Source organism: Engystomops pustulosus, chromosome 4 (assembly GCF_040894005.1).
Source record: "Engystomops pustulosus chromosome 4, aEngPut4.maternal, whole genome shotgun sequence".
Taxonomy (NCBI): Eukaryota; Metazoa; Chordata; class Amphibia; order Anura; family Leptodactylidae; genus Engystomops; species Engystomops pustulosus.
The window spans coordinates 143334281-143359761 of NC_092414.1; the positions used below are offsets into that span (position 1 = coordinate 143334281).

Sequence of the window (25481 nt, forward strand, 5' to 3'; positions counted from 1 at the left end):
ATTGTGTCGCATGCCCTATGCTAAAGATGGTGGACTCAGGTCAGGCCTGTGCGGGGAAGCGACACAATCGTGATTTCTGGCTCACGCAGCTTTATATATGGACAATGCACTTTCCGTGAACTCTAGTGACCTGCTAAGTAAATGTGCCCCCTTGTGTTCCAGAACAAACATAGAATCCCTTGTGGATTCCTATGGATTTTTTTTTTACCTGAATTTTGAGATCAAATGGCATTTCTTGCTGGATCTATATCAGATTTCTCCTGATCTATCTTATTGGAGAGGTCAAAAAAAGATGGAACAACTAATAATGATGTTATTCCAAATGGAAATGCATTTAACTGAACATAGACAATTTCTTATTGAACATGAAATCTGAGGAGCTTTCAGTAGGCCAGATATATGGAAATATCATAGTATGTTTCCTGCAGATCTATTGTCCTTTCTAGAAGAATTGTGACTTATGGACTCGATCTGGAACTTGTGGTCAGTTATCATCGTATTTAATAAAGGAAACTTCTGGAACTTCCTCGCTATCTTGAAGGAACCGTAGCCATTTCTTCCATATTCCTCAGCTTGTGAAGACATTCTAATAGAGCTTATTAAAGGATATCTACCACCGGGATGAAGGATTGTAAACTAAACACACTGACATACTGGTGTTTTCCCCCTCTGGTAGGATCCACTCTTCTTTAAAGGGAACCTGTCAGCAGAAATTGCCCTAATAAACCACTACCAGTATGTTGCCAAGCAGCTGAACACCTTCCAGATCATGTTTCTTTCATGGTCCAGTGTGGTGACATCATTCAGAAACTTTGAAGTGAAATGTAAATTGGTTGTATAAAGTCAATGAGGCGGAGATTTAACACTGAAATCAAGCTCTCTCTTCTGCAGAAAGCCCCTTCACTGTAATTGATGGTCCTGTATCCAGAGACATCACTAAACAGATCTCCTGAAGTCAGATGCACAATGTCAATCACAGAGGAGGAGGCGTTTAGAGCTCCCCACCTTGACTTCAGAGTTAAACCCTCCTCCTCCTTGACTTCATGCAACCAATTTACATCTCACTTCAAAGTTGATTTTCTGGATGATGCCATGTCAAGACACTAGTAGTGGTTTATTAGGTCAATTTCTGATGACAGGTTCCCTTTAAGCTTCCCCCTATGCCCAGGTTTTTTTTAAGGCTTTTAAATTATGAAAATAAGCCTGAGGGGCTTCATAGGAGTTAGCCCCTTATGCTCATTTGCATAATTTTTCAATATTTTTTTTCATAAAAACAAGGGCATAGGAAGCTTAAAGAAGATTAGATGCTGCCAGAGAGGACACAGCAGTATTTACAATCCCTCATCCTGGTGGTAGATAGTTAATGGACAGGAGTCCGGTAACCACCATATTTGGTAGCAATCTTTTAGAACCCATCTGATATAAGTTTAGGATTTTGTTGGTAATTCTTTACTGATTAAGTAAATTGTTGAAATTCTGCCTTCTACACACATGGCATCATGTCTTCCTCCTCATACATAATAAAAAATCTTTTGAATGGCTGAATACCCTGTAAACAATAGGGACCTGAAAATAAAACCACTGGAGACAAAGTACAGAAAAAAAAATATATATTTAGACTGGAGAGTTGTATTGGTCATTGTGATAACATTGGAAAGGAACAGGCAGCGTCTCGGGGATTACAGACCACTGGAAGCACTGAGCAGACTCTGGAGTCAGGACAAGCAGTAAGGCAGAAGGGAGGACATATAAGGGGGCTCAGTCATCACCACCACATAGGTTTAGCAGGGCGCGCTGATATTCGCCTTTTGTATCTTGCTGTAACAAAGAAAAGAAAGTTGTATTTCAGGTAAGCATTCATCTGAAATCCTACAAGGGGTAAGATTAAAAGACAATTTAAGTCTAAATGGAATTACATGTTGTGTGGTGTAAAAAACAGATTCATTTCTCTAAACTGTATGTAGAAGTTTAAGGCCCATCCCAAATGCAGTTCTAATGACCTAAGCTAGCAGGACCCTAGGGATCCAAGGTGTTGGTATCCATTTGTGTCAGCGGACTCCCCAATGCAAAAAGGATTTTCAGCCCTGTATAGGAGTAAGCTGCTCTGCTTCGATAAACCTCTGCTCACTGTGTGCAGGCAGACAAAGCGCTTCATATTGCATCATTGCCGTCAGAGTTATCCCATAGTATATCTGGTACACTATGCGCCTATGCCTATTATATGTATTGGGCAGGAGCACCATGAACCATTGTGTGAATACTAGTCATACGTATAAACTGCTCTGTCTTTTTGAGGTCTCCATTAAAAAATTGAAGAAACAATAAAACAATAAACTGTAGTTGCCAAACCTGGAAATTTTGATATTTACAAGTCCATCAATATTTGGTTCAGGGTTTGGGTGCTTCTCATGCAACCCAGACATGTTGCTGGATTGGTGGCTGAACAGCCAATACAGCAAATGTACGCCCCTGACCAACTAGCCATGGCTGTGATTGGCCAGGGGGACACCTCTGGCGAATCCAAACTAGAATGGAAAGTTTGAGTCTGCTCATCTTTACTTATAATCCAAAGAGCCAGTACTTACACCAATGAAGTAATTCAGAGATTTGCCATATTTCTTCTTGAACTCTGCTCTGATTTTCAGCATGTCCACTTCACTTCTGGAAACCATATTCCTGATCAAAACCTTATCCTTTGTGCCTTTGCCCTGATATTAAATCGAAAACACATTCAGTAATGATAAAGAGCAGGGCAGTTTCTAGGTAATTAGTTTTGGAGGGCGCCCCAAGGTTATTAAATCATAAACAATGGACCTGGATTTTTAACATAAACACACAAGTTAAAAATTATTAGAGACAAGCATTTATGTATGGTTTATAGTGTATGCAGCACTATCCCTTTCAGATAGCTTAGACATTGCCCCCTCAAATTAATTCTTACATATATATAGTGCCCCACTTTAATTAAAATGTACAGTGTCTTCCAAATTATAATATTGTGCTTGCCATGAATTATAATTATTATAGTGATTTACATGTATACGTCACCAGAACAAAGCTTAGTACAGAAGCACAGCACCAGGACCAAATCCTTATCGCACTACCCCCAATATATAGGCAGTCCAAGCACCCTGCAGCCACCCCTCTCAGTATATAGGTAGCCCCAGCACAATACAGTCACCCCCTTCTTCAGTATATAGGTAGCGCCAGCACACTGAAGTCATACACCCTCTCAGTATATAGGTATCCCCATGCAGTGCAGTCACCCCCTTCATTATATAGGTAGCCCCAGAACAATGTAGCCACCCACCCCCTTCAATATATAGGTATCCCCAGCATACTACAGTCATTCCTGCCGTCAGTATATTGGTAGGGCCAGCACACTGCAGTCACCTTCCCCCTGCTCAGTATGTAGGTAGCCCCAGCACACTGCAGTCACCTTCCCCCTGCTCAGTATGTAGGTAGCCCCAGCACACAGCAGTCAACCCCCCTTCAGTATGTAGGTAGCCCCAGCACATAGCAGTCACCCCCCTTCAGTATGTAGGTAGCACCAGAACACTGCAGTCACCCCCCTTCAGTATGTAGGTAGCACCAGAACACTGCAGTCACCCCCCCCCCCTTCAGTATGTAGGTAGCCCCAGCACATAGCAGTCACCCCCCCTTCAGTATGTAGGTAGTGCCAGAACACTGCAGTCACCCCCCTTCAGTATGTAGGTAGCGCCAGAACACTGCAGTCACCCCCCTTCAGTATGTAGGTAGTGCCAGAACATTGCAGTCACCCCCCTTCAGTATGTAGGTAGCCCCAGCACACAGCAGTCAACCCCCTTCAGTATGTAGGTAGCACCAGAACACTGCAGTCACCCCCCTTCTGTATGTAGGTAGCCCCAGCACAAAGCAGTCACCCCCCTTAAGTATGTAGGTAGCGCCAGATCACTGCAGTCTCCCCCCTTCTGTATGCAGGTTTTCTGAAGGCACTCCTGAGAGTAACATACAGTAACGCGTTAGGCCAGTGGTGGCGAACCTATAGCACTGGTGCCAGAGGTGGCACTGGTGCCAGAGGTGGCACTCAGAGCACTCCTTCTGGGCACCCAGGCCATCACCCCAGAACAGAGTTTCCAGACAGGACTCAAAACTACCTCCTGCAATCCCTGGCCACACAGGATGTGCTGTGATCCGTGCTATTTTAAAGCTACATATCCTTAGCTGCCTGGGATTACAGGAGAAGCATGGAGGTGCAGACAAGGCTGCATTATTGTTGGAGCTCCTGCAATTCTTCCTTTTCAGGGGACCCTGGAAGCTACAGAATTTCTCCTCTTTCTCTTAATTGTATTGGTGTCCTCAGGATGCCAATACAATTAAAAGCTGTTGCAAAACCGGTAGCAACATGTCACTTCTTAAATAGCCATGTTGGCACTTTGCATTTAAATAAGTGGGTTTGGTTGTAGTTTGGGCACTTGGTCCCTAAAAGGTTCGCCAACACTGCGTTAGGCTGTATGTTCAAAAGAATAGACTGGCTTAAAGATTCAGCAACATTAAATAAATGGAAGTCTTCAAGTACATAAAAATGTTCAAGGTTTGTGGTTTTATCAAGAAAAAAAAAAATAATACTTTACCTTCATGGATTCGTACAATCTGTCAGCAAAATAGAGTGGCTTGTTCTGAATACACTGCACTGAAAAAGGAATACATTAAGAAATGCATTAGGTGCTGATAAACGCCAAACATTACACATATCTATATACTGACATCTGGAAAGGCTTAGGGTGAAGGAGTATTATGTGAAACTTACCAAGATTCAGGAAAGCGTTCTCCAGGTCACCCTTCACTTCCTTCTTGATGCTCTCCTGCATGTCATAAGGACTGTAGCTCTTGTACCTCTCAAAGACTAGAATATTGAATACATTGCACAGTGAGTAGTCTGAATGTCAGGCCTTATACTAATGCTTTCTATAGATTGACTTTTTTAAAGCCCTTTGAAGCATTTGTAATTCTATCTGAAACCTAAACAGCTACATACGACCCTCGTACCTTTCTGTAAGTGTGGGATGCTACGTTCGGTCATGATTGTAATCCATTTGCTTACATCTGTTCCCTTCCTCTTTACTCCAGCCTCGTACAGTTCCTATAATACATAGAGTGTGGTTTTAATTTCCATTGAATATACTTACATGCTCTTTCTATCATGTTTCGGCCAATTATATCACATTAAAAGGAGATGAATGATTAGTGGGATTTACCAATACAGTAGTCATGTATCTGTTCATGGCAGTTGCTGGTCTTGTCTATGTCATATGAACGGGGATGACTATGTTATGTAAAATATTGGTAATTCTAAGAAGAAGATGCTGTAGAAATGTGAGTGAATCCTCCCAACCAAAAAAGAAAGGATCTCTCTGGAAACTGTTGCAAAGTATATTCAGGTCATAAAGGAAACGTGCACAGCCATACATCTACTTACTCTAGCGTCCTGGTCAATCTTCTCATAATCTACTACAGAACTCTCCCCTTGTCTTTTTCCCTGCAAGCATAAAAATAAAGATGAAGTAGGAATAACTCAGAGGTGTAAGTGTAAGGGTGGGTCTGCAAGGAATGTCATTTGCTAAATATCTAATTTAAAATCCACACTTCTTAAACGTATAGATGCAAGTTTGTAAATTCTAATTCACTTTGGCTCTTAGTTACTTAATTTAAGTATTCATCTTAAAAAAATCCTGAACATGTAGCTGAGCTGAATGTATTTTGTGATAAAGAACATGTACACAGATTTATCATTTCTGGATAGGCCCATGGCTATTTACTTACCTTGGCCAGAGCCACCATTAACTTTCTGAAGTCTCCTGAAGTGTCTGATACAATGTCTTTTTCTAATTCTGTCTTGTACACTGAAGAAGAAACATAGGAAATGATCAAACATACACTCTCACTGCTATTATATAGCTTCCAACCTATAAAAGTTTCCACCATATTCTTATGGACATGAGTATAGTATAGAAATAACACAGAATTGGCCATGTATTTTAAAGCTTTTGCTATTCCACAATCTGGCATTCCTTTTTGGGCTCTATCATAGGATCAGGAATGGAATGTAAGCTAGGGTGGCTTGTGAGGAGTGATGGACACTACCAGATCCCATTGTCTGACATAAAGTCTGTCATTCTGCTATATGACAGAATATGAACATGGTAAACATTTCATATAGTAGTAAAGTGGCAAAAGTGTCTTGTACCACTAGGGGGCTGCACTATCCCTACTAATGATGATATAGCATCGCTGTGGAGGTTGATGGAAAAACTGTCGGCTTAGGTAAAGTGTGAAATTACATTGATTTACACTCACATTCTCTGTAAGCTGCTTGGATTGCCTGGAGTTCTTGGTTATCCCGAGAGCAAATAATTTCAATCAGAGTGTCTTCATCTGTACCAAGACCCTGCAAGTATAACAAATTTTAGCCGAGAGTAAAAACATACAGTAGAAAATAACTTATCTTATAACGTTATTTCCACCATGTAGTAGTCTTTGATTACGTCCTTTTCACCTTTGGAGCTGCCTACGCATATTGTTACTTTGATTTTAAGGGACAATCTGGGAAGGGTGATGTTTTAGAGAAGATTTGTTAAAATCTCAAGCACATGTATGCCATGTGACATCAGTCTTAGGCCTCATGCGCACAATCGTGTGCATTTTGGAGGCCGCAAGTAATTGGCCACGCGTCGTTGTGAGCCATCTGGCATTGGTGGGTGAGCGTCTCTTAGCACGCTGATCGTTATCCATAACAACGGACTGTCTAGGCCGCAATAAGGGGCAGGAATAGGACCTGCCCTATCTTTTGCAGTGCAAGCAGTCAGCGCGTTCACAGTGGCTTGCAGTGCATACATCACATGATGAACATGCCCAATAGAAATCATAATAATACATTTATTATCCTCAAAACTATTTTTCTACCATGTGGTTGAGCTGGGCTTCTTGTAATAACTTCTACATGACTTGCCTTCATTGCGCCTTTCAGTTCTGAAGCATCATACTGAGGTGGTGTCTTCATCAGTCCGAGTAGTAAAGTTTCAAGATGTCCAGAAAGTGCACCTTTCAATGCGGATGGCAGATCCTACAAATGATTAAAAACAGAGCCTTGTCAAATTAGAAGCTCAAGAAAGTCCTAATGCAATAAAAGGATTGAACGGTCCATACAAACCTTATCTTGTATGAAAACTACTTCACATTTATGGAACTGCTATTTTTATATTGAGTACCTGAATATCTGCTTATAAAATAGATAGCCTGCTAGTCTGAATACCATATCTGTTTTTCAACTACAACAGTGCCCCAAGCTATGAATGAATTAACACAGGGCATGCACCAAGCAGTCACATGCCAGGGCATAGTGTATAAACATTCTTCCCTAAGAATAGTAAAGATACATTTACTGCAAGGAACTGAAGGCAGATCATCCAGAAGCACAGCAATAAGGGCCTGAATGCTCATAAACTGGGGCAGCAGCATATGGTCATATAAATCATTACTAAGAAGAAACTAAAGATTTTAAACAGTTACCTTCTTGGTTCTCCTCTGATAGGCAAATGCTATGTCCTGTCTTTGGTCATTGCTGCGGTTTGTTAAAATGTTGATGATGGTTAGTTCATCGACACCTGAAACATACAGAATGTTAGATAATAGAGAATGTTAGATTTATATATAAAGCAGTTGTAGAGGAAATAATACTATCAGAGGATCTCTTACTTCTCCCGACATGTCAGATTTGGTAGATAATTGTATTCCCTAAGAAATGTTGATAATGGAGCATGCTTCCTTCAGACTATTTTTACCATTCCTCAGTTATTGCTCCGGAGAGTATATGAATAAATTGATTCATATATGGAGGTCAGGAACGGAGGTCGGCAGTTGGGCTGAATGGAGCCTGTTTTGTAGCCTAGAGTTTATAGTGTTGTATGGACAATGGCTGCGCATGTGCAGTACACTCTCTGACCAGCAGGCTGCAGGTAGAGGATCAGCGGACCTCCGTTCCCGAGATCGGTCAGGGTCCACATCTATTGATACATGATAAATAGTTTATATGTAAAAAGTTACAGTTAACTGATGCAATTGCATAAAACATTTTTTTAAATATTATTAATTAGAAGAGAATTTAACACCTCATAAATGCCCCACATTGAGTTGCATTTTCTGTAACATTAATTGTTGCCATTAAAAAATCTATTTATTGCAAAGTGAGGGTTGGAAGATGAAAACTGTTCATGTCCTTCATTATTTAGGATACATTTGTACCACAATCTATTATAACAGTCATTACCTCATCTACAAATAGACTGGACATTGCTGGACCTATAGTGAGGCCAGAATTGAAAATAAGAGGTCATCCGACAGACCACGTAGGGTGAAGAATAATGTGTTTTATTTTTAGACAGATATAGTGTATGTGAATTATGCATAGAGAGTGCACTCTGTGCTCACATGTCCCTCCACTAAGCAAATAAACACAATTATCCTAAGGCAAAAGGATTATTGATCGCAGCAGATACAGGAACCACTTCTAATTGGGTTTAGCAGTGTAGTCATGAAAGCCAGACAAGGACAATGATGTCTACGATGTAAGCTTTAAGGAGGGGAGGAAAAAAAAAGCATTTCACAGCCCAATGCTCCGACACACCTCTCCCATTCTGGAATGTTCCACTCCGAAAAAAATAGTAAAAGTGAAAAGCACAGCCAAGAGGAAATCTGCCTCGCTTCCTCCATTCCTGAAACTTGTTTAGCTGCGCTCAGGTTATTCCTGGCACAGCCACAAAAGTTGGGTGTAATAAATTAGAAAGACAATTGGTTTGGGGTATAGATCTCTTGAGGCATTTTACAATTGTTACTATTTCCAACTATATGGAGCACCTGGCACCCGCAGGAAGGAAGAAATCAATGTGGTGGCGAAAACAAACCATAGACTTTGGGGGAAAGGGAATTAAGGAAATTCTGCAGTCTAGAGATTTATCAGTGGTAAGGGAGCATTTAGCCACATGTCAATACATATTCTGAAGGGCATTACAGGCAACAAATGAACAAACATCAAAAGAAGAGAGTATTCAGTCAAGAGCTTACAATCTAAATGCAGTAAGGCTACACTACTCCCATACACATTAATCTATTACTGAGAGTATAAGGTGTCACCACTATCAGACATAACAATGTTTTTTTGTATTTGTCAAATCTCCACCTATCCAAAGATGAGCAGAACAGAGATGTGTTAGGTCATGAAATCTTTTTCCATACATCAATTTCCATATGGCCATAAGGCTACATAATGTTGTGGAAAACAATTACACAAGTGGCCGTTCAATGCACATTAGAAGAAATATCCAGCTTGGTGAGGCCTAGTACACGCGTGTCTATAGTATCAGGACAAATAAAGCTCTCCAAAGGACTCCATTACAATGGTTGTCTACAGAGAGTATTATCTATATAGTTCTCCAACTTTCCTGACACTCATCCTGACATATTTGTTATAGTAAGTAATTAAAGGTGTAAAAACCAGATATTCCCAGTTGAGGGGGTCCTAAAATAGCCTGATACTGTCCAATAGTAAACCCCAAATGCCAATACCAACCTTTTGTCTTAATGGCAGTTTCAAGGGCTGCAGCATCTTTCTCTGCATCAAAGTTTGTGGAAGGTCTCACAGTACCACAAGTTGGGTGACTGGAACTGGATTGCTGGAACGGATGAAGTGGGAATTAAAAGTAGAAATAACAGATGCGCAAATATTAGGACTAGGAGTTTTCATTAAAGCAGTGTTTGGTATATCTCCATACATAACTCCACTAGCTCATCCCAAATAACTGTACTTACATTTCCTTCCAATTTGAGCTTGGATAGAATCTCATGGATACAAGCCATTACTATTGTCTCTGAAACACAAAAATAAAACCAAATAACAGTTAATGTTTAAGTATAACAACCACAGCATACACTAGAGCACTTCAATAAAAAGTAAGTGAAAGAACATATTTTTACATTCGTCAACTCTAGAGCCAATACACGCATGCCTCCAGTTTGTGTCAGTCATTGCAGTGGTTGCTCGTCTCCTTCCGTATACAGTTTAAAATAATAACCCTCATCCACAAAGCTCTGCATAATGCTGCACCTTCCTACCTCTCCTCTCTCCTCTCAGTTTATCACCCAACCTGTGCTCTTCGATCTGCTAGTAGTGTTACATTAATCTCTACCTTAATAATAATAAATTTTTTATTTATATAGCACACACATATTACAGAGCGCTGCACACAGCTTGCCAAATCAGTCCCTGATCCAAATGGGGCTCACAGTCTCATAAATTTACCAGTATGTTTTGGAGTGTAGGAGGAAACCCACGCAAACACGGAGAGGACATACAAACTATTTGCAGATGTTGAAGAACCCAGGTCCCCAGCGCTGCAAGGCTTTAATGCTAACCACTAAGCCACCATGCTGCCCGTACCTTAATTTAAACCTCTAACTCACATCTCCACAACTTCTCCAGAGCTGCACCAATTCTCTGGAAAGACCTACGCTATACTTATATCTTACCTCCAAAGTTTCAAACATGGCTTTAGACGCATCTTTTTAGGCAAGCCTATCACACTCACTAAATGCATGAAATATCAACTCTCACTTTGCTAACCCATTGTGCTGTTATCGGGCAAACACCAGATATCAAACACAAGGCTTCTCTACAGTCCCATTAACGTTGGACTTTGTATATAAGATGGCGGCTGATGGCTCAAGCAGCAGCATCTTTATATATTAAATAATTTTACTCTGTTCCCTTATAAATAATGGCTGGACCATTATATAAGCTCTTATACCTCCTGTGTCCCCCCCTTCATCATCATAGACTGTAAGCTCTTGTGAACAGGGCCCTCACTCCTATTGTTCTATATCCCTATTATTGCTCTGTAAGCGCTGCAGAATATGATGACGCTATATAAATAAAGATAATTATTGTTAGTCCAAGGTCAAGCTTCAGGGTAAAATTGCTTCATTTAGCCGTCCTCCTTGTGTGAATCATAGTTCTCAGTTATGAGATACAAGAATGTGACCTAAGTAACTATGTATTTTATGCTTACTGACAAATGACTGCTTCATTCTGACCTTAGAGATGCTACATAAGGATTTACTATGTATTTGACAAAATTTTCCAATAGATACATTATTTTACTGTGTGGGAGCTAGATCACCAGTATCGGCAGAGAACAAGAGGGACAGTCACATACTCCATACACATAAGAGGGACAGTCACTTACTGCATACACATAAGAGGGACAGTCACATACTCCATACACATAAGAGGGACAGTCACTTACTGCATACACATAAGAGGGACAGTCACATACTCCATACACATAAGAAGGACAGTCACATACTCCATACACATAAGAGGGACAGTCACATACTGCATACACATAAGAGGGACAGTCACATACTCCATACACATAAGAGGGACAGTCACATACTCCATACACATAAGAGGGACAGTCACATACTCCATACACATAAGAGGGACAGTCACATACTCCATACACATAAGAGGGACAGTCACATACCGCATACACATAAGAGGGACAGTCACATACTCCATACACATAAGAGGGACAGTCACATACTCCATACACAGAAGAAGGACAGTCACATACTGCATACACAGAAGAGGGACAGTCACATACCGCATACACATAAGAGGGACAGTCACATACCGCATACACATAAGAAGAAGGACAGTCACATACCGCATACACATAAGAGGGACAGTCACATACCGCATACACATAAGAGGGACAGTCACATACTCCATACACATAAGAGGGACAGTCACATACTCCATACACATAAGAAGGACAGTCACATACCGCATACACATAAGAGGGACAGTCACATACTCCATACACATAAGAGGGACAGTCACATACCGCATACACATAAGAGGGACAGTCACATACTCCATACACAGAAGAGGGACAGTCACATACTGCATACACAGAAGAGGGACAGTCACATACTCCATACACATAAGAAGGACAGTCACATACCGCATACACATAAGAGGGACAGTCACATACTCCATACACAGAAGAGGGACAGTCACATACTGCATACACAGAAGAGGGACAGTCACATACTCCATACACATAAGAGGGACAGTCACATACCGCATACACATAAGAGGGACAGTCACATACTCCATACACATAAGAGGGACAGTCACATACTCCATACACATAAGAGGGACAGTCACATACCGCATACACATAAGAGGGACAGTCACATACTCCATACACAGAAGAGGGACAGTCACATACTGCATACACAGAAGAGGGACAGTCACATACTCCATACACATAAGAGGGACAGTCACATACTGCATACACAGAAGAGGGACAGTCACATACTCCATACACATAAGAGGGACAGTCACTTACTGCATACACATAAGAGGGACAGTCACATACTGCATACACATAAGAGGGACAGTCACATACTCCATACACATAAGAGGGACAGTCACATACTCCATACACATAAGAGGGACAGTCACATACTGCATACACAGAAGAGGGACAGTCACATACTCCATACACATAAGAGGGACAGTCACATACTGCATACACATAAGAGGGACAGTCACATACCGCATACACATAAGAGGGACAGTCACATACTCCATACACATAAGAGGGACAGTCACATACCGCATACACATAAGAGGGACAGTCACATACCGCATACACATAAGAGGGACAGTCACATACTCCATACACATAAGAGGGACAGTCACATACTGCATACACAGAAGAAGGACAGTCACATACTCCATACACATAAGAGGGACAGTCACATACTCCATACACATAAGAGGGACAGTCACATACTGCATACACAGAAGAAGGACAGTCACATACTCCATACACAGAAGAAGGACAGTCACATACTCCATACACATAAGAGGGACAGTCACATACCGCATACACATAAGAGGGACAGTCACATACTCCATACACATAAGAGGGACAGTCACATACTGCATACACATAAGAGGGACAGTCACATACTCCATACACATAAGAGGGACAGTCACATACTCCATACACATAAGAGGGACAGTCACATACTGCATACACAGAAGAGGGACAGTCACATACTCCATACACATAAGAAGGACAGTCACATACTCCATACACATAAGAAGGACAGTCACATACTGCATACACATAAGGTCAAGCCAACATAAAAAGGTCATTGTGTGCATTGTGGAGTGTCAAGAGCTCTGCTCACAAGAGCTTACAATCTATGATCATAGAATAATAGACATATGCTGTTATATGCATTCACTAATCACATTGATGCCAGTAAGGATTATCTGCCCATAATAATACTGATTGGCAGAACACTAAATATTCCACAATGTCACAGCGCGTAAACTATGCCATGTTCAGGCAAGTCACCGATAGAGCTAATGTTTGTAGATGGAGATTGATCATGTGTGTGAACATGCCTTTCAGAAAACCAGCACCTCTCAGAGCCTTGCCTTGGGTGCGGTCCAGAATTATCACTATAGCCTGTTCTTCCACATCCAGGCTGAACAAATATGATCTTCACTTCACAAAACATGCAAAGATGTGATGTCAGCACATAATTCAACAAGTGACAGAAGGGGTCCAGGTACCCTGAGCTCAGATCCTGGGCAGCAGTGTCTACCATTCTTCAATGGCAACACCCAAAAAAACAGAAAGTCCTAGGATCTGATAGAAAATACAATTAAAATGAAGTCTGTGAACTGATCCAAGAAGTGTGGCGCAGGAACATGCTTTTTAATATCAAAATGGAAGGAAACTGTTTGATGGGGAGTAGGGGGGTATGAGCACAGAATTTAGTGGGCCTACCACAGTGCCAGGGACAGAGCTCCGAGCATCATAATGATATATAATACAAGGAGTCACCACTTCCCCTCAGATCAGCAGCTCCAAACTATAATCATGATCACAGAAATAAATCTCTGCCCCTATGATACGTCTTTATCTCATCACTGATAGATGAATGTTAGCAATTCCATCTCAAGGAGCTGTAATGCTGATGGAAATCCTCTGATATAACTGTTCTTAGATGTGGACATGAAAATATAGAAGACATGTCTACAATTGAGACATTGAAGAGTCTCATGACTATGTATTCTGCGTGGCTTCTCTCCCTAGCAGACAATATAGGAGGGTCCCACTGCCTCAGTATTGCAGAACTACTTGGCTTTTGGTAAAAATCCTCCCACTCAAGAGAAGTCAGAGCCTGCGTCAGGCTTGGTGCCAGTTTTTACTCCACCCAAATCATAAATCACTCTGCCACACCTATCCTCCTAATCCACAGTGCCTTCTCCTTCTGCAAGGCCTGGCGACGTCTGCTAGTTATTGAGCTGTAACAAAGAATCAGAAAACCTTACATTTATAGCTAAGTACAGTGGTTAGAAGAGAAGGATAGACTATGAACCACAGAGGGAAAGAGTGGATGGAGTCTGGTATATGCTATGTCAGTCTAAGTATATCATGGAGAGAGGAAATAACATCTGTCAATAGCCCAGACTGATGTATAGACAAAGATGAACATATGCATTGGCAATGTAGTAGCTATCCAAGAACTACTGTAACGTTGTATTTTCCATGTGGTCCTTGCTATAGGACCACACCTAGGAGTACTGGCATCATACCAATATTCAGGAACACTTTTTGCTGCAAACATATTTGGTATTTGTTGCCACATTTGCAATACAGACAGGAGTTGATCTTCATAAATGTCTACAGGGTCTGGAATTTTAGGTCAGAATGTTGGACCCACGCTCTGATAAGGAATGCAGGAACAGGGACAAATGTCAAAGGTCAGATAATGAAGACAAAAAGATAAAACACAGATAGGAGTGAAGTGTCCCTGGGTAAATCTAGGTAAACACTTGTATCCCACTCTTATTGTTAATGTGTGATATATGAACATGTGGCCTTGATCCGGGACAATACCAAGGACGAATCCCCCGGCTACGCCCCTTGTCTCATAGAATAAGGGTCAGATTCTTGCTGAAACCTGATAAAGCGTCTCTGGTGATAATCAATGTATCATTATAGACTGCTGGACCCTGTGCAAAGTGCATGGAAATCATCAGCAAGAAACATTCAACCTCAGAGATGGGTATGAGGTGTCCCCATATAGGGGGATATTTTTGGGTATCTTAAGTGAAGTACCTGTAAGTAGCACTAGTCTAAAACTGCAGGATCAAAGAAAACTAGAATGAATGAAAAACAACTGGGTGGAGAAGGGCTGTAATGACATTACTATTACTGTCAGCATTAGCTGATTCACAGGCCAGCACCCTGCCCCCCACCCCAGGGCACAGGCTGCTGCCTCTCTACTCTCCCATTCATTTTCCATGTTCTATTACATCACAGGTAAATGGGGATCACAATAATTTGGATTCATAAATAAGGAAGAACAAACAGTAGGGACTTGAAACCCATTGCTGTCTATAAGCACCACATACAAATATCCTGTAAACATATGATAACAAATATACATTACTACTAGAAACACAGGCTGCCTCCAGTAGGAGCACTGGAGAAGTGGCTGATAACAGTGAGAAATAGCTTGTGTGCAGTAGCACAGCAGATGGATAGAAGTCCAGTATAGAGTTTATATCGATAGTAAGTTAACACTACAGGGATCTACTACCCATCACACACAACTTCTATAACTAGTAGTATCACTAGAAGTAGTAGTAGTATCACTAGTAGGAGTAGCAGTATCTCTAGAAGTAGTAGTATCACTAAAGTAGTAGTAGTATCACTAGCAGGAGTAGTAGTATCTCTAGAAGTAGTAGTATCACTAAAGTAGTAGTAGTATCCCTAGCAGGAGTAGTATTATCACTAGAAGTAGTAGTAGTATCACTAGCAGGAGTAGTCTGTGCAGATAGCGGAGCCATGAGGAGGCAGAGCAGGGCTGGAGCATTACCTGAGGCGCCGCAGCAGCAGGAGGATGAGGCAGGAGCGGCCGCTGAGCGGGATGTACGAGCAGTGAGTGCGCACTCTGTCACCCGGGCGTGGCATTTATCGGGCGGCCACGTAGATGTGTGCCCCAGCCCTCCACTACATCCCCCGGTACCGCCCTGCTGCTCCTCACACCTCCCTCTGCCCGCAGCAGCACCGGGACGGCACCGCTATGCGTCCGGGCACCTCCAACCTGCACTCACTCACCGCTCCCATCTCTCTTATACTCAGGTATATAGCGACCACTTATCCCTCAGCCCTGAACATCTGTATCAGATTATAAACACTCACATGTAACAATGTTACAAATGTGAGCCCATAACGATATAATGTTTGTGGACATGCTGTATACAGTGCGCCATGGTGGCTGAGAGGAATCTGCACACCTGCTGCATGTCACACTTATTTACATGTGTCCTTGAATATGAGGATGTGCACAGTAAAAACTATCCGTGTGACCTGTCCCTTGTTTTAGCAGGAAGAAAGCAAAGCATGTCCGAGTCAGATCCGTTTTTCACCGATGATTCATGGACCGTAGTGCATGGGGATCCTTGGAAGGATCCGGTAGTGCAGGGGGTTTTGTGTGCTGGTAACCTTCATTGTAGTTAGAAGAACTTTGACAGATCCAGTGTTGGTCTACTTACAGGACTCCAACACCAAACAGTGGACCATTGTCAAAATGGGCCAGAATAGGAGCGGCTCCATCTTTTTTTTTGTCTGGGACAGTGGTCACATGTATGAGGCTGTGAAATGCAAGTTAAATGACACTGGGGCACATTTACTAAGGTGCTTGCGCCAGTTTTCTGTTGGACTTTGCACGTTCTTTTATGTGCAAACTGCTTGCACATGTATTTAAGAAATGTCTGCGCCACATATGTGTCACACACAACCCTGCACTATTCTTCATGCAACACAAATTTGTTTATTGAAATGGGCTTTCCTGTCCGGCAGAAGTGTGTTCCATGCCCAGGGGTGAACCAAGCGTTTCTGCTGCCCGAGGCGAGCTATAGAGAGACGCCCCCCCATATATGTAATATACCAGGGACCAGATGTGTCAGCACCAGATCCATCATATTGGTTTGATGTGAAAATAAAGCAACGTAAAATTCATATAGTGTACTGCCATGTGGTATAAAATGCATACAGCGGGCCGCCATGTAGTAGTATAAAATGCATACAATGTGCTGCCATGTAGTATAAAATGCATATAGCGTACCGCCATGTAGTAGTATAAAATGCATACAGCGTGCCGCCATGTAGTATAAAATGCATACAGCGTACCGCCATGTAGTAGTATAAAATGCATACAGCGTGCCGCCATGTAGTAGTATAAAATGCATACAGCGTGCCACCATGTAGTAGTATAAAATGCATATAGCTTGCTGCCATGTAGTAGTATAAAATGCATACAGCGTACTGCCATGTAGTGTTAAATGCATACAGTGTACCGCCATGTAGCACGAGAGAGATACAGCGTACCGCCATGTAGCATAAGATAGACACAGCATACCGCCATGTAGCATAACATAGATACAGCGTACCACCATGTAGTATAAAATACATACAGCATACCGCCATGTAGCATAAGATAGGTTTAGCATACCACCATGTTGTATAAAATAGATACAGCGTACCGCCATGTAGTGTAAAATGCATACAGCATACCGCCATGTAGCATAAGATAGATACAGCTTACCTCCATGTAGTATAAGATACAGCGTACCGCCATGTAATATAATATAGATACAGCGTCCCGCGTCAAATTCGGCAGCACTTTAAAAATACACACATATACTGCATATACATACAGCATATACACCCATACAGCATACACAAACACACATACAAGATATATACACACACATATATATGACAATCCGACGAACCCTTAAGAATTGACTGTAAGGGAGTGACCTCAACATTTGTTTTGGGTGATTGTTTTTGTCAGTGGGTTTGACGAATAAATCAGTTTGTAAAGTATCATTATCCAGCAAAACCTGTACGTCCAGAAATTGGACCGACTCGGTGGACCACACTAGTGTGAACTGCACGTTATTGTCTGCTCCATTCAGGAAATCCTTAAAGAGAAACAGTTCATCAGGTGTACCTTTCCATATGAGGAAGATGTAGTCTATGTATCTCCACCACCTCAGTACATTCCTGAAGTGGTGGGACACATAGACCGACATCTCCTCAAAGTCACACATAAAAATGTTGGCATATGTGGGGGCTACATTAGCCCCCATTGCCGTAACCCCTCAATTGTACGTAGAACGTGTCCTGGAAGAGAACGTAATTACAGGTAAGTACCAACTCTAAAAGCTCCATGATAAATGTAGTCACAGTATCACTGTAATCAGAGTTAAGCAATTTTCTCCTAACGGCTGCCAGGCCCTTTTCATGACATATGGAAGTGTAAAGACTCACCACATCGAATGAGGCTAGGATGACATTACCAACCAATATGTCCGTTGTCTCCAGCTTTTGTAAAAAGTCCGACGTGTCTCTAATATAAGACTGGGTATTGATAGCGAAAGGTCTTAAAATTTTATCCAAAAAGATGGCAATAGTGTTGAGGATTGAGCCCATACCTGCCACTATGGGTCTCCCCGGTGGATTAGTGAGGCATTTGTGGATCTTGGGCAATAAATACAGCACCGGTGTAACCGGATGATCCACAGTCAAATAATTATATAATGCTTCATCAATGAGGTTGCATTCACGGGCTCTATCAAGAACACATTTGATTTTTCTCCCAAATTCAAACTTAGGGTCACCATTTACTTTTTTATACACTGTGACATCCATTAATTGCCTGTCCACTTCTTGTAAATACATCTGTGTGTCCATGACGACGACCGCACCCCCCTTATCAGCGGGTTTGATTGTGAGGTCGCCATCATGGACAAGATCTTGCAGTGCACGCCACTCCTGGCTAGTGATGTTAGGATTTTTTAACAGACCTGAGACTTTATCCGCCCTCAATTTCTTAATACCCATATTAACACTTTGTATAAAGGAATCAACCGCAGTGTTTGAGACATTAGGGGTAAAATTGCTTTTAACATATAAATCAAAATCTTTCAATTTTAGTACAGGTGACACAGGTACAGTACTCACATTCGAAGGTGCCGGTCTTTCAGCAAACCAAACTTTCAATTTGATAGATCTGAAAAAGTTCTGTAAGTCAACTTCAACATTAAACCAATCCATCGGAGCCGATGGACAAAACGACAGTCCCTTATTCAGTAGCGTGGTCTGTGCTGGGGAGAGAATTTTGGACGAAATGTTTACAAGTGTTTGTCCTTCCGTCTGGTCATCACCTTGGTTGGGGCTGGTTTCTCCCTCTGCTGCTTTGCTTTTCCTCCATCGCCAGTGTCTGATCCCCCCTCTCCTTGTGGGTTTGTCCCTAGGGGCTCTGTATTGCCTCCTACATCTAAAAAAGAATCCGAAGTGGTGTGTGCAACTTCTTGCTCCTTTGGGGCAGTCGCTTTACCCTTATGACGACGTGGATATTCCCTCTGTCGTGATGGACCTTGGTTAAATGAGTCATTTTGCCAAGGGTAGATGGCTCCTCTCTGGTAGTCTTCAGCATCTCGGTTCCATTTCTGCCTTTTGGTGGTTTCCAGTTCAGCCTGTAGTTTAGATAAATAGATATTCACTTTTTCCTTGAATTTTGTATAGTCCTCATCTGTCAAGGTAGTTTCGAGTTCATTTTCAGTTTCCTGAATTTTTATAGAAATTTCTTTTAATTCCAGTTGTAGAAATTCCAAGTTTAAAAGTAAAAAATCTGATGCATATTTATTTGATAAGTCCTCAAAACGTTGGCAGAAGGATGCATCAGAAACAAATTTGGTCTTATATTAGAGCGCATCCCCTTAGGTATGTGGCCAACTTTGTAATATTCATTCAATGTGATCAGATGTAGCTTCAAATTCAACGCTCTTTTAGAGTAATTTTCAAACCTTCTTTTGAGCTCGTTTCCTGATGGTTTCTTTAAGAAGCCGGCATCTCCTCCAACGCTGCTCATGATCCTCGTGATTTCCTCCTCCGTGAAGGAAAAAGTATATAAATAAATAAATATATGTATATATAAAGAGAAAAAAGAATAAAGTTAGCACATAAAGTTACTTGCCTTTATGGTTGCAGCGCTGGCGGGTGGCTGGGTAGTTGTGTCAGCGGCTCTGTCAGCAGGTGGCCATGCTGGCAGCTGGATAGCTGTGTCGGTGAGTGGCTAGGTCTGGGTAGTTGTGTCAGCGGCCGGCTCTGCCAGTGGGTGGTTGTGCCGGCGGCCGTCCAAGTCGGAGGCTGGACGATCCTGTCGTCGGGCAGGCGGCCAGCCAAGTGGTCGCGCTGGTGGCCGGTCAGATTGCAGCGACGGCGGGTGGCTGTGTCCTCGGCTGAATAGCCATGTCGGCGGGCAGCCAGGTCGCAGCCCCGGCGGCTGGGTGGCTGTGTCGGCGGGAAGTCGGGTTGCTGCGCTGGCAGGAGATGCCGCCCCCTTGTCCAGCAGGAGGCACGCCGCCTGAGGCGAAGTTCCCAACAGGTGCGCCCCTGTCCATGCCCCATGTCAAAGGTGCACCAAAAAAAGTTGTGGGTGCAATGCAGGGCCAGGGGTGGGGGTCTGCTGTGTGTGCCTGCGTCAGTCTCCTCACCTCTCCCCCTGTCCTGTCATGGGGACACAGGCTGCAGCTGCCCATGAGGACTCACCACATGCTGCTGGCAGGGAGCCAGGCAATGTGAATAAAACTTACATAAAGTACTGAAATGATTCAGAATGCTGGCAATGGCATTATCAAAACCGCATAACAAAGGCTATTCAACCTGGCACCAGCTAAAAATCACATTCCTGTTGCTTTTAAGTATTGAGATCTCCACTTTTGGGACTTTATACAACTAAGTTACATCTTGTTTCAAAGTAGATTTTCTGGATAATGCCACCACCTTGGGCCATGAAAGAAACCTAATCTGAATGGTATTTACCTATATGACAACATACTGGTGGTGGTTTATTAGGTCAATTTCTGCGGACAAATTCTCTTTGGACAGGGACTGAAAAGCAGCCCTTATTGCCTATACTATGTAAAGTAATTTTGTATAAGGTCACACACTTGGAAGATAGTACACCAGCGAGCAAAATACTTTCATGAGGGGACACATTGAGGTACATTTACTTACAAGTTCACCTGAGTTCACTAAAAGTGCTATTTCCATGTATAATGCAGCGTGTGGCGATTCACTAAGATCGTACGCCAAGAATCATGAATCTGGCGCTTCCCCGCACTGGTCCGACAGAGATCACTGTCTTTTTATGCAGTCACCTTTAACATAATTTGTGTCACATGGAAGCCAGCGCAGCTGCGCCACAAAAGGGTCACGTGCTACACAATCTCAGCGCAGACACTTCTTAAATACATTTGCAAAACGGTTTAGCAATGAAGAACGTGCACGGCCCGACAAAAGTGCAGTGCACGACCCTTAGTAAATGAGCCCCATTAAGTGAGTCTCCCAGCAACTAGATTTTCACAAAAATGGGTTTCCCCTGCTCATGTGACAGGTGAGTAACGGCACATCCTCCAAAAGGACAGCATACGGCCGATGTATTTCAATGGGCTCATACACAGGTAGTTTAAATGGCCCGACTGCCCATGTTTGCAGCCCAGGCAGTCTCTTCTACTGTCACTGATGTCACCTCTCATGCTGAGGACACCCAGGCTGAGAACAAGGGACCAGGGGTCAGGTATAACCACACAATTATCTGCAGGTAGACTTAGATGGATCAATTTCAGTAAAAACCGATACAGGAAGTGGTAGTTTTTAAAACTATCATCGATTGTTTAGGAAAGTAAGGTAGATAATCTCTAGGACTGTGATACTTTTATCACTAATGAAACAAGCACACTGCTACACTCTATGGTGACTCACAGTATACGGCGCAGATATAATAACAAAGTTAGTTTTCAGTGTTGACTTTTTGATTTCTTATCAACATTGCCTTCAGACTGTAAACTATTTTATATAAGTTTATGTCTGACACATGGGTTAGGCAAATTGCTAATAAAAATTATATCATGTTTTTACAGGCTTTTTGTTAACCCCTTAAAGTGAATCTGTTTCCACCATGAAAAGTGACTTGATGATTATTTTATTTTCCACAACGGAAGCCATATTTCATGTGGAAAAACAATACATTGGCGTTGGCAGATTTCATCTGAATTCTTGAGTATTATGCAGAAAAAATCAATGTGGAAAACCTGTAATCAATGTGCATCACATTTCTCCTGTGATTTTGTAGGGTGTTTACAGATACATACCTTCCAACTGTCCTGGACCTATTGGGACAGTCCTGGATTTCAAGCTCTACCCAGCTTTCCCACCTGGAGGGAGGTATCTTCCAGGACATCAACTCTTTCTGCACAATAAGGGGGGGGGGGGGCAGAGAAGGGAAGTACAATAAGAGAGGGAGTGGAGAAGGAAGGCACAATAAGTGGGGGAGCAGAGAAGGGAAGCACAATAAGAGGGGGAGCAGAGGAGGGAAGCACAATAAGAGCGGGAGCAGATAATTAAGGCACAATAAGAGGGGGGGCAGAGAAGGGGAGCACAATAAGAGTGGGAGCAGATAAGGGAGGCACAATAAGAGGGGGAGCAGAGTAGGAAGAGCAATAAGAGGGGGAGCAGAGAAGGGGGCACACTAAGAAGGGGAGCAGAGAAGGGAGGCAAAATAAGCGGAGCAGAGAAGGGAAGCACAATAAGAGGGGGAGCAAAGAAGGGGGCACACTTAGAGGGGGAGCAGAGAAGGGGCACAATAAGAGGGGGAGCAGAGAAGGGAAGCACAATAAGAGGGGGAGCAGAGGAGGGAAGCACAATAAAGGAAAGCAGAGAAGGAAGGCACAATGAGAGGAGGAGAGGAATAGGGCACTACAGGGTGGAGATATTTTAAAATGTGTTTGATCCACAGAAAAGGGGGCAGAGTAGAGTGTATGGGTCATTAATCTACTGTAGGTATTTTACTGTGTGGGAATACAAGGGGAGGGGCTAAGGGGAAGGACAAAGGGCGTGGCAAAAAGTAAATTTGTGTATGCACACCTGTATTATTGTTCCTCTTTCTTCAAACCATAAGTTGCGAGGTATGGATTCGAACTCACAGAGGAGGGCGAGCTTCAGCACCCTACTCACCTTGGAGGAAGTGGTCATGTGACATTGCTCTCTGTGTGTATCCAAAAGAGCGTGCTGAGTGTGTGCTGCTCTGTAGATTTAGGAGTCTCCTACACAGAATAGTGAGGTACAAAATCTCCCTGGTTCCCGATCATTTCCTCCATTCCATTCTGTGATTCTACAGAACTCTCTCTGTCTCTCTCTGCACCTCAAGCTGTGTCATAGGCTGCTCTGCACCCTCCTTCCCCACTTCTGCTCTCCAGACACTTTTTATACAGCAGAGAAGGTGTTAGCCCATAATGCTCACAAATCACAGACTATAAACTTTATGCAACTGCCTGCTGGTTTATTCTTCTTATTGCATTCTCCATGTTTCTCTTGTTGGTGATATATTCCTCTACGGCGGCCATCTTGAGCAAGAGAACTAAACAGACGCCATTACAGGTCTGGCCTGGGGGAGGGTATGTTGCCCACTCAGAAGCTATAGAGTTAAATGTTTTAATTCAGCTATTTTTCTTATTTAAACTGTTGTTTGCCTTTTACATTATCCTTGGCATTTTGCTGTCCTTCGGCCTCTATGTTGTTTTTTTATTTGTTTTGGTTATCAAGAAGCTTCTGGAGACATTCTCTGTACATTCTGTAGATAAGCAGGTTTGTGAACAAGGCCTGTTGATTTTTTCACAGAATGTGCTGTTGTATTCATTGTGGCCAATAGCATTACAGTATTCTTATCTCCTTCTTCACGCCCCCCAATGCTGTTTTTTCTGTCTGTGATATTATGCATTTGAGAGATTAAAACGAGATAGAAGATTTTTACATACACTAAGAGACTGACGTGTCTTGGGTTTGTTCTCTCCTCCTGGTACCGGGAGCCATGAAATATTTAATTTGAAAGTCACCTGTACAAATGAAGGACTGTTTTCAGTCCTAGATAAAAATCTCTAACATTAATTGTCGTCCCTGGGTGGGCATACTATTATGGACATCTGACCATCGAGGTGACCTCCGCAGGAGTCCAGGCGGCCAGTGACCAGAACTGACAAAGAGCGCTCCTCGGGGTAAGTCTACTTTAATTGTCTGCCTTGACTGTCACTTCTGTTTCACTGGCTGAAAAGGACTGGGCAAGGTCATCTCCTTGTGTGATATTATGTATTTTGCCTTAAATGTCCATATATAAAAGTATGCTCACTATAATTGACTATAATTGTGGCAAAGGATCATTTGTACGGTGACTGACAGAGACTGGACAGTGACGGATGGTCAGACAGTCTGTGGTGTTAGCTGATGCTGTGAGACGGGTAGGATTAACCCGTAGATGTCTGTAATGCTAGAGTGGGAGATATTCTATTTTGTCGTGATTGTCATAGTGTCAGTGATACAGTTTTGTCATTAAGGTTTGTCCACAGAAGTGAGTCTCAGAGATTTGCGGAAACCTGCCCAGGCCAGGTGGGCATTCGACTATCTTCGGGAGTCTGAGCGGTCTCGTATGACTGTACGAACTAGTCGAGTCTGAAGGAGAGCGACTTGGAGAGTCAGTCTGAGGACAGTGACCTGAGAGTCAGTCTAGTGAGTAGGCAGTGATCCAGTGTAGAGTCCCTTGTGGACTTGCAGGGTCAGTCTGAGGGCAGTGACTTAATCTAGGGTCAGTCCAGTCGGGCAGTGGCTTAGTCTAGGGTCCTTTTTGGAAGACTCAGGTGTCTAATTTCTTTGGGGTCAGTAAATCGAAGTGTCTGTTGTGAAACCCTCTTGAGTCTGTGGGGACAGGTTCCTTTGACAGTATTGTGGTTATGGACACTTATGATGAGTAGTGAATGAGAAAAAGAGATTTTATTATATTTTCCTTAGAGGGAAAGATGGCGTCTGGAATGCAGACTCCACCCCTGTATCTGGTGGTTAGAGAAGATGACACGCCCTACCATACTTTAGTGGCGGCCATCTTAAGACAGTTATATTCCCTTCAAGTCCCTGAAAGATAATTGCCTATGACTCTACTCTGTTGGCAGCGATAAAGGCTGGTTGAGGATAGCAGCTGAGCACCCTTCAGGATTCTGGGAGTTTTTTCTCATAGATGGCTCCAGGTCTGCAGGAGAAGACAGACGGTTCTACACTGGATATACAGTGGTCAGTGGCGCACATGAGGTTGTACAAGCAGAACCACTCCCTCCACACAGGTCAGCGTAGGAGGTGAAGTGATGGCACTCAGGGAAGCGCTACAGCTGGTGGAAAGTAAAAGTTACTTAATGCATACATCCCAAATAAGGGCTTGAGAGGGACAAAGGC

At 42.7% G+C, this 25481-nt stretch overlaps 1 protein-coding gene across 1 annotated transcript; it reads right to left on the reverse strand.

Moving 5' to 3' along the window:
* Positions 1-1593: 1593 nt before the first annotated feature.
* ANXA2 (annexin A2) lies at positions 1594-16144 on the reverse strand. Its single transcript, XM_072147879.1, has 13 exons — positions 16012-16144; positions 9844-9902; positions 9605-9707; positions 7549-7643; positions 6989-7102; positions 6337-6427; positions 5803-5882; positions 5459-5518; positions 5029-5122; positions 4790-4885; positions 4614-4672; positions 2586-2708; positions 1594-1818 (listed from the first exon to the last, which is right to left on the reverse strand). The coding sequence occupies exons 2-13, from the start codon at positions 9889-9891 to the stop codon at positions 1759-1761; spliced, it is 1023 nt and encodes a 340-aa protein (XP_072003980.1). The 5' UTR covers positions 9892-9902; positions 16012-16144; the 3' UTR covers positions 1594-1758.
* Between the last annotated feature and the right edge of the window lie 9337 nt (positions 16145-25481).

Bases quoted from the DNA above. Each gene is read 5' to 3' on its own strand.
- ANXA2 (XM_072147879.1), bottom strand. From the start codon at position 9,891: ATGGCTTGTATCCATGAGATTCTATCCAAGCTCAAATTGGAAGGAAAT. The intron at 6,428-6,988 runs GCAAGTCATGTA...TTATACTTGCAG, and splicing joins AACTGAAAGGCGCAATGAAG to GGTCTTGGTACAGATGAAGA. The intron at 4,886-5,028 runs GTACGAGGGTCG...TCAATATTCTAG, and splicing joins CATCCCACACTTACAGAAAG to TCTTTGAGAGGTACAAGAGC.